At 34.4% G+C, this 14,256-nt stretch overlaps 1 protein-coding gene across 2 annotated transcripts in view; it reads right to left on the reverse strand.

Annotated features, from left to right (window-relative positions):
- CNTN6 (contactin 6) overlaps positions 1-14,256 on the reverse strand; it is a 270,512-nt gene that overhangs the window by 206,281 nt on the left and 49,975 nt on the right. For both annotated transcript variants that reach the window (XM_038565825.1, XM_038565826.1), the window contains exon 2: positions 6,983-7,118. In XM_038565825.1, the coding sequence (XP_038421753.1) occupies positions 6,983-7,037 (55 nt within the window). In that variant the 5' untranslated portion in view covers positions 7,038-7,118. The remainder of the gene's footprint in view (positions 1-6,982; positions 7,119-14,256) is intronic.

The following is a 14,256-nucleotide window of genomic DNA, read 5'->3' on the forward strand; positions in this document are numbered from 1 at the left end:
GCCCATGTTATCTTCAATTTGTGGTTAAGCTATTTATGGCACCCTTAAAATAAAAATATTACCTGATGCTATTACCTCCAGAGAAAAGTTGACTCTCTTTTTCAAAGATTTGGAATCGAAAGCACAATTCCCAATATTCCCATCTACTAAAGGCCAACAATCCTTATCTGCATACCAATCATTTCCTTCTAGTGCTGACAAAACAGAAAATTTTTTTTCTAGATGTTATCCATCCAAAAAACAATTTCATTTAGAGTTTAAGAATCAATTACTTTGGAGGAAGATTTTATAATCATATAAACACCTTTATCAGTAGGCATTGCATTTTCAGCATTTCTAAATTGGGCCATCTCTATTAGAAATTGCAAAGATGTCACTTGACTTAAAAATATAGCCTGGTGTTCCATTCCTAAAGGTGCTATTATGCTAACAATAAATCTGAACAAGACCGTAGGCAGAGTGTGGGTTGTGATGTACTCAATATTCATCACCCTCTGACCCAAAGGAATATCTATTATGTGCTTCTGGGATCCTTGAGCAAAGTAGGTTTATTACATCTGCCAATTTTCATGGATTTGCTGTGTGATACATCGTCTTCTTTGAAGAAATCGTGGTCACAGTACATATTTCCATCCTTGTGCTTTTCCTCTCTCAGGTAGTTCATTTACTCTGGTTCTCAATTCAATAAAAGGTTATGCTTGAAACAGAATAAAATTCAAGCAATCATAAATAATTTTCAATGTCTCCTTATCGTAGTTCTCTGATTGTGAGTGTTTAGAAGGAGGTAGATTTTTTCCCAGATTCAATTTCAGGCTACTCCATTTGCAAAACAGCAAACTATGTAAAAATACTGACACATAGGGTGTTTTTTTTTTTTTTTTTTCAATTGTTGGTATAAGTCCTAAAAACAACTGTATTCAAGTTTTAAAAATCCATTACTTTGGGAGAAGTTTTGATAATAATATAACCACACTTCCCAGTAGATACTGCACATAAATAGTGGCAGGAAAGACTTGGAATTCCTAGTCTCATTTTATTCCTCAAGAGTAATTATAGAGAGGGAAAAACCAGCTTGTTAGACCCTGATGACATAACACAATAGTTAGAAAGCCTAAAAGAGGCCTTTAATACTATTCTGCCAATAAATGTGACTAGCTCTAGCTTCACTTCCTTGAATAATTCAGTTTCTCTCTGAAACAAAAATGAGTCTCATCGTGCATAACCACTATGTACTTCTTCAGGACTGACCAAATAGATAGGGATTCAGTCCATAATTTTATAAGATAATGTACAGAGTGCTCAGCCCTAACAAAATAAATACAAATGGCACATAGATAAGCCACTTACATTTATGAACCAAGTGGAATGTTTAGGAAAATTACCATTTAAATGATAATATTTTGTTAAAATAAATAAAGTTAAAGATAGAATAGGAAGAAATTCATAAGATGATATGAATATTGCATGCCATGGAAATAAAGTTCTTTATAACCAGTAAGGGCTGCTATTTCTTATTATGTTCTATGACATAATACAGCCATTGACCTTCATTGGCACTATTCTTAAGGACTGCCAAGCATGTATTAGGTACTGTGTTTAAAATAATACTATCTCTAAACCCAGATAACCCAAAGCAGACACAGTGCGTGATTCAGCTGTTTATTATTTTATCCTATTATTTAATGTTTTAGGGACACTTGGGTGGCTCGGCAGTTGAGTGTTGGCCTGTGGCCCAGGGGGTGATCCTGGGATCTGGGATCGAGTCCCGCATCGGGCTCCTTGAGGGGAGCCTGCTTCTGTCTTTGCCTCTCTCTCTCTCTCTCTCTCTCTCTTTCTCATGAATAAACAAATAAGATCTTTAAAATAATTTTTTTTTACAATTGTCACATTTTTTAAACGTGAGAAGTTGAATTTTGCAATATGCCTATAGTTTATCAAATTGTACACAAAAATCATAGTAAAGTATAAGATATAAAGAAACTTGGATTTCTCACACTTGTGACATTCTAGCATTAACAGAATCTGATCCTACATGGTTTTTCAGCTTCTTCATTATACTCACTATAGATTTACTCTAGCTACTTTGTTTAATATTTATCTTAAGGATCAAAATATTTCTTTGTGAAAACTTCCTGTGCATTGTGTAAAAGAAAATTAGAGTTTTCACCCATTTATCAATGTAGTCTCCAAATTATTCCATTAATATTTATGTTTTCCCTACCCTAAAGACATGCACATGTCTCCACTAATTTGGGGGCTAAAACTCAAAACTTCTGAGTCTATACTAAACCTGTTGATGCTTTTTTTCCTTTCAAGAAAAACTGTGTCTTTTTGTCACTCTTTTATTTATTCTGTTCCTCATTCCCAGCAGTGAGTAGGCTTTCTCCTGAGTAGAATTCCATGCTCAGCCTAACCTCAGCATCTCCAGTAATTTACATAATTTTTTTTTTTTCTAACCCGCATTAGACAAGATTCTTTCTGTCATGGGGACAGAATCTCAATGTAAACTACCTTTAAATGAGAAAGGGCCATTTCATCGGACTTATCTTACTTAAAGTTCCAAAGGTAGAATAAAGAAAACAAACAAACAAACAAAAACAACTGTGCCTTTCTTCCCTTGAATTGTCCTGCTTCTGTGTAAATTTCATTTCCAGGGAGACTCTCACTTTACAAAGGCCCTGGGTACACTCCTACACTAATTATTATTTTTTTTAAAGATTTTATTTATTTATTCATGATAGCCCACAGAGAGAGACAGAGAGGCAGAGACATAGGCAGAGGGAGAAGCAGGCTCCATGCACCGGGAGCCCGACGTGGGATTCGATCCCGGGTCTCCAGGATCGCGCCCTGGGCCAAAGGCAGGCGCCAAACCGCTGCGCCACCCAGGGATCCCTCCTACACTAATTAAAACACAAATGGAGTGCTTCTCTGTCATTTTATTTTAGCAAAAATCTAGAGATTTGCTAGATAAAATATATAAATAGATTGAAGGTTGAAAAAGGCAGCAGATGTCCTCCTTGAACATTTCCATGTTATATACTCTCTACTATGTTGTTGATATAGCAATTTGTGCTTTATTTCATATATCGACTTACTTGCTGGTTTCCATTTTTAGACTGCAGGCTAAAGGGGGCAGGGACCAGGGCCCTCCTATTGTTGAAGATCAGCATCTAGCCCAGTGCCTGGAACATACGAGGTCCTAATGCACATCTGTTGAATTGAATGGAACTGTTTTCTTTAGTTTATTTGATAAATATTTCTAGACCATCTGCTAGGTGATAGAGAAATAATAGAGAATATAGCAGATGGAAATCATTGCCCTCATGGAGTTTCCATTCAAATGATTTGAAACTTTTAAATATTACTAGAATTTCATCTCAGAAACCCTTTGAAAATAACATCATAACACATATTTATTGGGATAGACTAAACCAATGGTTTCTCAGAGGAAATTATATGACTAATTTTTTTCTATTGGATGATAATCCAAATAGGACCAACAACATTGAATCTCATTCATTCATTCACTCATTTATTCAACAAATGTTTACTGAGTCCCTACCAAGTGCCAGGAAGATACAGTCCCTGCACCCTGGAGCAAAAGGTCTAGTGAGGAAGAAACATAATACTTCGGTTTCCTATGGGTCCTATAGTAATTACAACTTGGTGGCTTGAAACAACACACTTATTTTCTCACAGTTCTGGAAGTCAGGACTCCAAAATGGGTTTCATGAGGCAGAAACCAAGGTATCTACAGGTCCATACTCCCTCCAAAGGTGCAGGGGGGTGAATCCATCTGTTCCCTTTTCTATAGCTTCTAGAGTTTCATTCCTTTCATTCATTGGTTAATAGTCCTCTTCTTCATACATAAGGTCAACAACATAGTATCTTCAAATCTTTTTCTGCTGTTTTCATATTGCCTTCTGCTCTGTGTCCAATCCCACTCTGCCTCTTTCTTATAAAGGTACTTGTGACATCCCACATAGGTTTTTCAGAATAGTCTACCCATCTCAAGATCTTTTTAACTTAATCACATTCTTAATATCTATTTTATTATTTAATGTAAAATTCAGTTTTCAGATACTAGAACCTAGATATTCTTGAGAATCATTATTTAGTCTACCACAAACATTAATGAAATAATTTAAAAGTATATGATTAGCAGTTAGATATCTTAATGAAATGGGCCTTAATTTTCTCATAATATTAAAAAATACTAAGATACAATAATAGAACTTTTAATCACTCACAACTTAAAAAATATTCCAGAATCATAATATATGCCTAGATAGATGATGATTTATAGTAAAGGCTCAAGAGCCTACATCAATAATAAATGTGCTAGAAGAAGTTGTAAATTTAATTAAAGCAAACTAATAAAAAGAAAACAGAAGAGTTTTGGGGCAAAAAGTTGTTTTAATTTAGAGCCTAGGGGGTGCCTGGCTGGCTCAGTCAGTTAGGTAACTGAATCTTGGTTTTGGCTCAGATCAAGATCTCAGGATCTTGAGATTAAGCCCCAAGTCAGGCTCTCTGCTCAGTGCAGAGTCGGCTTGTCTCTCACCCTTGTTCCTTCCCCTTCCCCCCACTCATTCTCCCTCTCTCAAATAAATAAATCAATAAAATCTTAAAAATAATAAATTGATAAAATCTTTAAAATAATTCGAGTCTGAGAAGATTCAAAATATCAAAATTTCCAAAAGATTATACCAGTGAAAATAGGAAGGAAAAAGCAGATAATTACAAAAGATTTGCTAGTCTTTCAGAATTAATAAAAAGTAAGAACTGGGAAAGAAAAGAAGATATATGTATTTCTATATATATATATATATATATATATATATATATATACATAGAAAGAGCACTTCATCATCAGATAATATAATTTTCCAAAAAAGAAGAAAATCTAATTTTCTCTCTACTTTATCTGCAAGTAGGGAGACATATCATGAGATCTTAAATAAATAAATAAATAAAATTAAAGCAATGCACTCTTGTATATATCATTATCAAAACCCTTACCTCCGGGACAATGTTTAGCTCAGACTATTTTATTTAAATAGCTATGGCTTAAAAAAATATATTCAATCTGTTCTTTTACAAGGAAATTGTGCACCAAGGACATACGATTATTTTTCCCTTTAGACTAAAGCTAAAGGACATGTTGAATCACAACCAATTTGGATAAATAAAAGTCAATAAAAGAATTTCTCAGATCTGATATGCATTCTGAGAATAATAATTTATTTTAATTTAACACAAAAGTTCTTTTAGAGATACTATACTGATTCAATATACATATTTAAAGGGCAAAATGTTAATGTTAAATTTTGATAGGAAGCCAAAATATGAAGTAGGAAGAGAATTTCTTATTCACACATTTATAATTTGGGGGCACCTTGATGACTCTGCTCTGTCTTTTTTAATCTATTACAAAATAAAAGCATTATTATTTAACTCTGAATCTTTGTTAGAGAGAGTTAGAAGTGACATGAAGCAAAATAATGTAATCACTTTGAATAAATATGTAGCACTTCTAAACACCGGATTCTCTAGTAGTAAAAATACCTTTATTTACATGGTTTTCAGATTCAAATGGTTGATTTCTACATATTTTAGCATTCTCATAGCTTTCAAGATTAGTATTATCTTTCCATTTCTTAAAATTGCTACTAAGTATGTATCTCTTATAACTGCTGCTTTTCTGCTTGTAAATTACTATGTTGGTTTCTGTGCTCTCTCAATATGTTACTGTTCTTTTGTTTTTTGTTTTTGTTTTTGTTTTTTTACACAAATATGAACTTCAAGAGTCCCATTATCACACAGTTGGTGGAAAGCAGCATGATATGGTAGAAGGGCTGCTTTGACAGTGAGATAATCTAGCCAATGTCCTAGCTCTGTGACAATTCAAATAGGTAAACTTGACCATTAAGAATAGAACTCTATGATCTTAACAGACTATGGTTGATGATTTAGAAAAATGGCCACTCTTATTCCCTTTTCTACTTCCAGCTCTTTTATAACTTCGCAGCTTCTCTATCAAGAGATGAAGTATATTTCCAAACTCCTTGAACCTAGACTGGTCTTGTGATTTCGAATGGTTAAAAGAAAATGTAGCAGAAATGACACTGTGACAGTTTGTAAGTCTCAGCATCAAGAAATTTTGCATGCTCCTGATTTCTCTTGGCACTCTGAGCAGTCACTATATGGAAGAGCCAGAGCCACAGGGGATGAGTGAGTGATCACTTGAACCAAGGCCAAGGCAGCCCAGTTATCTCAGTTAAGAATGTCTTTGACCAGCATAGTCCCAGATGACCCAGGAGCTGACCACAGATATTCATTCAAGCCAATACTAAAAGAACAGCCCAAGTGAACCTACCCTAAATTGCCAACCTTCAGACTTATCAACTAAATGCATGGTTAGCTCCTACTTAACCTACTAGATTTGGGATGGTTTGTTACACAGCAAAAGCTAATTAACACACCAATATTAATAGATATAGGCTGAGTAAAAGAACATGTATCATTGAAATGGAAAGAATAATTTCAAAGGTTATTTCTATTTTTGATATAACATTCTATATCACTTTTTCTTCTATTTTAATATAGCTTTTTTATACTAAGTTCTAATTTGAGAGAAAAATAGGTATTTCAACCTTAATTTTTAAAGACTATACAGGAAATAAAAAAGAACTATTCTTCATTGTTTATTAATGCAAAGATGATTTAATTACATCCTATTACAATAAAAATTTCATATTTGACAATTTATAATTGAAATAATGTTAGCTCTGTTTAAAAATAGAGCTTGATGCATTTCTTAAGGATTCTATATTAGCCATAGACAGTACCTTAAAATTTTTTTTCATCACTTAGTAATTCAAATAAATAACATAAGTATTATGCATTTGCAAATTGCTTCACATATAGAAAAGAAGTATAATGCTAATAGATTATCAATCAAAATCATAATAAAACACTTTACCTGCACAAGTATTTATGAGTGGCAGCAGAATTACCAGTTTCCATAGCAACCTCATTTCCACTTTCTAAGGTCAAAATTTCTCCCATACAATCAGCAGGAAAAAAAGTGTCTATCTTCCAGTCAGTAGCTCAAGAGTCTGAAAGAGACAAAATTGTCATGAAATGACAAATATACATTAGATACTTAAAAATGTATATGAATTTTTTAACATTATTCAATTTATTATTAAAATATTGTTATCCAATATAAAGCAACCTAAATGTCTACCATATATATATATATATATATATATATATATATATTTAGTTTTGCAAAGTTTCCATAATTTCAATTCATATTTCCATAATTTCAGTTCGTACCTTAGATACACATGTCATTTGCTATGAGATTTGAGGTAGTAGATAATGGACTGGAATGCACTTCAATTGAATGCATTATGTGGATTAAAACTTTCATTAATATAATTTTGACTTTAATTGCTCTTAATGAGGATTAAAAACATATTAAGCCAACTCCTATAATTCTGTTGTTGCTCTTATTTCTGATCCTATGCCATTAAGAATAGGATAAAATATTACTCTATCTTATATTAATTAACAGTGATTTTATAAATTTCATGGACTTTTCTAAGTTTTTTGTTACTATTTTTGAGAATATATTCATTAAGAAACATGATCTTTCCTAATGTTACTAGAACTAAAACTAATATTGTGCTACAAAATTTTTACAAGAAATGAATTCCTAGAAGTGTTATCTTTCAAATATGAGACATGCTTTTCCTATTGTCTTATATCATAATTTTCTCTAATTTATTTTGACAGGCTATCTTATGAAAAAAGAAATTAAGATAAAGTGTTCTGTGTTCCTTACTTTGAAAGAGAAATCTAATAAGGAGATTCTTAAAACTCATGATCTTAAAATATATTTTATATATTCTCTCTCTCTATATATATATAGAATAAGCTCAGAATAAACTCATCTAGGTTACAATTGATAAAATGATTGTATATCATATCAAATGATAGTACCCTTTGGGGATTTTTAGCTTACATATATAGTTTTCTTGCAATTTTATTTTATTTTATTTTATTTATTTTATTTTTTAAAAGATTTTATTTATTTATTCATGAGAGACACAGAGACAGAAAGAGACAGACACAGGCAGAGGGAGAAGCAGGCTCCAGGCAGGGAGCTGGACGTGGGACTCAATTCCGGGTCTCCAGGATCACACCCTGGGCTTCAGGTGGTGCTAAACCACTGTGCCACCTGGGCTGCCCTTTTTCTTGCAATTTTAAATACTTTTGGAAATATGTGGACTTTTTATGTGATGCTAGCAGATAATGAAATTTTGAATATTTCCTGATATATTTTTAAATTTTAAAAATCTTTCTTGGGATGTCTGGGTGGCTCAGTCGTTGAGCATCTGCCTTTGGCTCAGGGCATGATCCCGGAGCCCCGGGATCAAGTCCCACATCAGGCTCCTTGCATGGAGCTTGCTACTCCTCCCTCTGCCTCTTTTTCTGCCTCTCTCTGTCTCTCATGAATAAATAAATAAAACCACTTAACAATTTTTTAAAAATAAAAATCTTTCTTTTTTTTCTGTTGCTAATTACTTCAACTGAAGTAAAAAACTGACTATATTCAACTTTAAGGTTTTACAAAATCTAAGTTAAATGCTTTCAAATTTAATCAAGGAATAGAAATCCAAGGGAAAATAATTAATATTCAGTTAATAAATAGGCTATATTGAGTTGATAATGTTATTGAGTTGAGAGTCTTTTCACAAATTCTCCCTTTCTGTTCTTTTTACCCTACGAATTCTAAGACTCAACTTCCTTATATTTAAATGAAGTAATATTCTATATCAACTCCTCATTTATGTTTTCAACAAATATTTATTTATCGGTTTATTTATATTCATTCTCTGAAAGACATTAGATACTTAAGTATTAGTAATGAATCTAAAAACCTTTGTCCACCTCAAGGTGCTGCTGAGTTAGGGACAAACAGGGCTAGGCAGGGCTAGGTAGGGGCCCACAGAAGCAGGCTTACAAAATCCCAAGAATGCTGAGATGTACATTCAGGCCCTCAGGGGCAACTCTGTCGGAACCCCTCTCACTTCAGTGAGCTTTCTCTGTATCTTTTTTTTTTTTTTTTTGGATCTTTACTTAATAAGCTTCTGTCCCTTTACTCACTCTCCTGTGTCCGCCAGATTCATTCTTCAACTCTGTGAGACAAGAACCAAGATCTCCTGTATCACTGCCATCTTATAAGAGACACAGACACTTAACAAAATCAACACAGATCAACCACAAAATCAAACACAGATATATACACAGGTGAATATTTATTTGTGGTAAATATGGTAATGTTTTGAACTAAAAAATGAACTCTATGTGATCTATGAGATGGGGTTCAAGTAGCATTTTTGAGCTGAAGTTTGAAGGACAGATAGCTCTTAGCCAGGCCAAGAGTGGGTGTACATGGTATGGGGGGTGTAGGAGTGCAGGGATCAAGGTGGGTAAGGATTAGGAATGAGAGTAGCAGTCTAAGCAAAACGGAGTAAGTAGGACATGGTCATGAGGCAGGACTAAATTTGCATTTTCAAAGACCTGGAGAAGAACTGGTTTCATGAAATCAGAAGGACAATGGCAGGAGACAAGGTTGGAAAAGGAGAAAAAGGCTTGAATACGCCAGGCCTGTAGGCCATGTTAACAAGTATGGATGCCATACTTTCAAATTATAATTGAGGATTTTAAGCAGGACAGAATTTAATTTATATCTTACAAACACCACTCTGGCTGATGTGGAGAATGGAAGGGATGGAGTGAAACATGGACTTTTGTAGTCTAAGAAACAGATGATGATCCTTTTGCCTAGAGTAGTGGAATCTAAGATAAAGACAATGTGATCTCTGAATAGTCTTCCAGCCTGAACTCTCTTGTTCTTTCCATGCCTGTGAATATCACATCCAAAATTATCTTTCTAAGACAAAGATTTGGTTTCATTATGCCAGCATTCTGAAACTTTTGATCATTCTCTACTGTCTAATCATCTAAAGCCTTTGGAATGGTATTCAAGGCCTTATACAATAAATTTCTAACTGTTCTTTTCCAGCCAGATTACTCAGTAAATACTTCCAGTATAGGCTCAAGGATCTACTCTCTTTTTATATTTGATTTACTTTGCATATGTATCATACATTGTCTCCACATGGATGCTCTTTGACTTGCATAGAATTCTCCATTGGAACCTACATCTCCCTTAAAAATCATATAATGGTAACATGACCATATATCTCTATTTTTCCCTGACAGTTTCTATTTATTGAAATGTCAAAGCACAACTAGTAACAGTACCCCATTCCTCCTCCCAAAATGTCCTAGTTTACAAGATAAATTATATGACCAACTTATCTGATGGACATTCATTATTTTTCCAACCCAGCATTTCTTTCCTCTTCTTCTGATAAAAAGCTCTGTGACTTTCTTTTGAGGAACTGCTTCCCTAAATATCTTCAGTCCATATAATTAGAGTAGGATTGCTTTTATCTTCTAGCTCCAGGGATGAGGATGTAACAAGGGCCGTGTCAATCAGAAATCCATTCACTTCACTACACTATTTTGTAAAAGGAGGGGCACATAAGCCAAACCAATGACAACCAAAACCAGGACCTTTGTCAATATATTATTAAGATGATTAAATCGATATCATAAAAATCTGTTAATTAAATATATTTCACAAGAGCTCTCTTAACCAAATTTTGTAAACATGGCTAAAAACTCAATTTCTCTTGGCAAACAGTTTACTAAGTCCTTGCTCCAACTACTTCTTATAGGATCTAATGCTCCTGGGTTATAATGCACACAAACCCAATTTCCAAAAGCCTCCAGATACCCAGGAATGGTTCCTTCTTCTTTTTAGGCTAACATAATTATTCAAAACATCAAATCTCACAGAAGCCCCCCAAAAATCTAGCTAACCCTACCCCACCTGGTATCCATGCTTCCTACATTCCCAACTTGCTTTTGACCCGTCCCTGGTACAATCCCTTGCGTGGCCCTTGTATTGTCTGGATCTGCAAGAAGCGTTCTGCTTCACCTATCCCAGCTGTGTATATCCAAGTGTTACTGTGCCGTGTTCTCCCTTCCAAAAAACCTATAGTCATACCTGATACCATGAAATTATGAAACTATCTGCCATGCTTATACCCCTGGAATTTCCAAATGTTAACCAATACAATGAAATTTTTGCCTAATCTAGTTTTTATTGTATGTTTATCTCTTGCAACCAAGATAATCTGAATAGTACATCGTTCTTCACATTCATTCATTTATATGAAGTGTTTCGCAAAGCTCCCAGAGCAAACTGACATGATATATATCTCCTGAGACTTGTATTTATCAAAGCCTCCACTGTATTGCCAGAATTTTCATACCTTACTTTGAAGATAAACACCATGTGTAATACTTGCTCATAATACTTGGTGTGATATACAATGTAGAGCTCACAGTTATTCCATAATATGTGCTTGGTTTGTATTTGAAAGCCAAATAATCTAGTATTATCAAGGAAAAAACTAAACTGGGAACCTAGAGATATTGCTTCTACTGTCTCTCTCTCTCTTAACAAGCTGAGTAATGTTGAGTGATTCATTTATAATCACAGTGACTGCCATTTTCCTCTTATGAAATGGAGGTGTTTGACCTAGAGATTACCTTCATGTTTCTTCCAGCTCTAATATTCTAAAATTGTTTGATTCAACCCAGCATATAATTTCATAGTAAATATTGCACTTTACCATCTGGGTGTTTACCAGCATCCTGTAATGAGGGCAAAGCCCAGGAGACATTTTATTTGGCAATACTCTATAAAGATAGGTTAATAGCTATTATTTATACGTTGGTTGTCATTTGTAAAAGTTCCATTCGTAAAAGTTTAAATTACAGGAGGAAGGAGAGTACTCTGGCTCAATGAGAACCATCCAGATAAGAAGAGTCTGTTATTTACTCACAGCCAAATGGCCTAGAAATATTCAGTAGGTAAAATTTATGCTGGTCACTGACATGAAAAGTAGCCATAGGAATTATTCCTAGGTTCCTAGAATCCTAAAGATTGCCTGAAGCAAAATAAAGAAAGTTAATACATAAACTCAAAAGAATTTCCAGAAGCTCTAAAAAAGTTTCAAAGATGCACCACCCGCATTTTGTTTTTGATGAAACTTTTAGGCCATGCAGACTTTTAAATATCATTTTGACCTAGAAAAGTGGGTGTCTTGACCCAACTGCTAAGATCACTGTTGTATTTTTACTGAACAAACTTTGTTCTCTCTAGACCATGTGTGTTTCTTTTTTCTCTCATGGAATTCCTCATTACAAAAGTATCAGTTTCAAACACTACAACAAAAAGAATATGCATCGGTTCACAATCCCTTTCTTGCAATTCCAAAATATATATATTTTTAAATCTGTGAAAGTTATAATGTCCTTGTAAGTTGGATGGCAAAATTCACTGGGTGGTAAAACCTGTCCTAAGTTATTGTGAGGTTGTTCAGTCTGTTTTATCCAATTTATTGAGTATTTACATGTATTGTTGCTCAACCAGAAATTTTGGTTGATAGAGCTATTGCCCACTGGAGGTATTGTCTAAATACATATGAAATTATACTACAGTGTTTTTCACTGTGGCAAATCGGGATCAGCAAACTACAGAATGATGACAAAATTTGGTCCCCTATCTATTTTTGTAAATAAAGTTTCCTCGGAATACAACATGCCTGTTTATTTATGTACTGTGTATAGCTATTTTTGTACCACAAATGCAGAGATGAATAAGTTATACCACATGAGACCATATGACCCTCAAGAAAATATTTATTATCTGGACCTTTACAGATTTAGTTTCTGGAAGTTCTTTTGCTCATCCTTACTCTAATATATTCTAAACCCTAAAATATATTTGGCTATAAAGATTTCAGGTAAAGGATTGTGGCACTGTATTTCTTTAATCCTATGTATATGCACTCAGCAAAAATATTGTTTGTTTAGCAGAAAAAAATGGGTCCTATATTTTGAAGTAGCTTCAGCTAGTCAGTATCCTGCCTTAAATTGACCTCTTTGGATCACGTGTTGTTAACAAGCATCTGACCCTAAAAGCAGGTAAGAGAAGAATCCAGAAACAAGTGCTGTGACTGTGAGGTCACACTCAACATTAATTATTCTTAACCCAGGCAATGCTAACAGTTTCTTTGTACGGTTCAGAATAATTGCTTTCTTAGAATCGGAAAGCTATCACTCAGTCTACCCCTTGGCTATAAAACCATTCATCAGTCTATGAATTGCATACAATTGCCAGTAAACCAGGAATTAACTAGGAAAGTCAACTATTGGCTAAACCTCAAGCAGCAGGGAAATTCAGAGGGGGTGGGGGCTGTTACCATATTCAACTGTGGTATTATAGCAGACATGGGAGAAATGTGATTTATCAAAAGAGAGAGATTCTTTTTCTTTTACAAAAGAGGTTTCCAACCTGGGACAGGAGCTTAAATAAAAAGGCAGGGCGTGGAGCCCCCAGGTGGCTCAGTTAGTTAGGCATCTGACTCTTGGTTTCAGTTCAGGTCATGATCTCATAGGTTATGGGATCAAACCCTGAATCAGGCTCCATACTCAGTGGGGAGTCCGCTTGAAAGATTCTTTCCCTGTGCCCCCTGCTTCCCAAATAAATAAATAAATCTTTAAAAAAAAAGGCAGAGTAGATGTGCACGTGTAGCTCTACAACAAGCCTTTGGAAGGAGCTCAGACAGGATTCTAGTGGGTACTCTCCAGCTACTCACAAGCTTCATAAATGCTTAAGATGACCTATTACATCACATTGTAGGACAGAAGGAAAGCATGGGAAGTTATCCTTGTCCAACTCTCAGTCTCTTGCTCTTTAATAATAGAGATATGTAGGTGATAACATTTTGGATGATGGAGAATTATGTTCTTAATACACTCTTGTAGAAATCCTTAGGTCAATTACAAATTATACCCATTCCTTACCCCTTCTATACCACTTGAAATGATTTTTCTCACTTTGATAGAAAAAACAAAACCAACTACTGCTACTACTGAATGGTTTGGTGATTGGAATGGTTCTAAATAAAGGGTAATAGAATGGCCCATGCAGGAATATTACTTAAAATATTGGCCAACTTCTCTCTCTAATTGTATCTCACTTATATTGCTTTAGCATGAAAGGAAACCATTGTTGAAAGTGCATTAGTCCTAATGGGC

The sequence above is a fragment of the Canis lupus genome, chromosome 20 (assembly GCF_011100685.1).
Source record: "Canis lupus familiaris isolate Mischka breed German Shepherd chromosome 20, alternate assembly UU_Cfam_GSD_1.0, whole genome shotgun sequence".
NCBI classification, from domain to species: domain Eukaryota; kingdom Metazoa; phylum Chordata; class Mammalia; order Carnivora; family Canidae; genus Canis; species Canis lupus.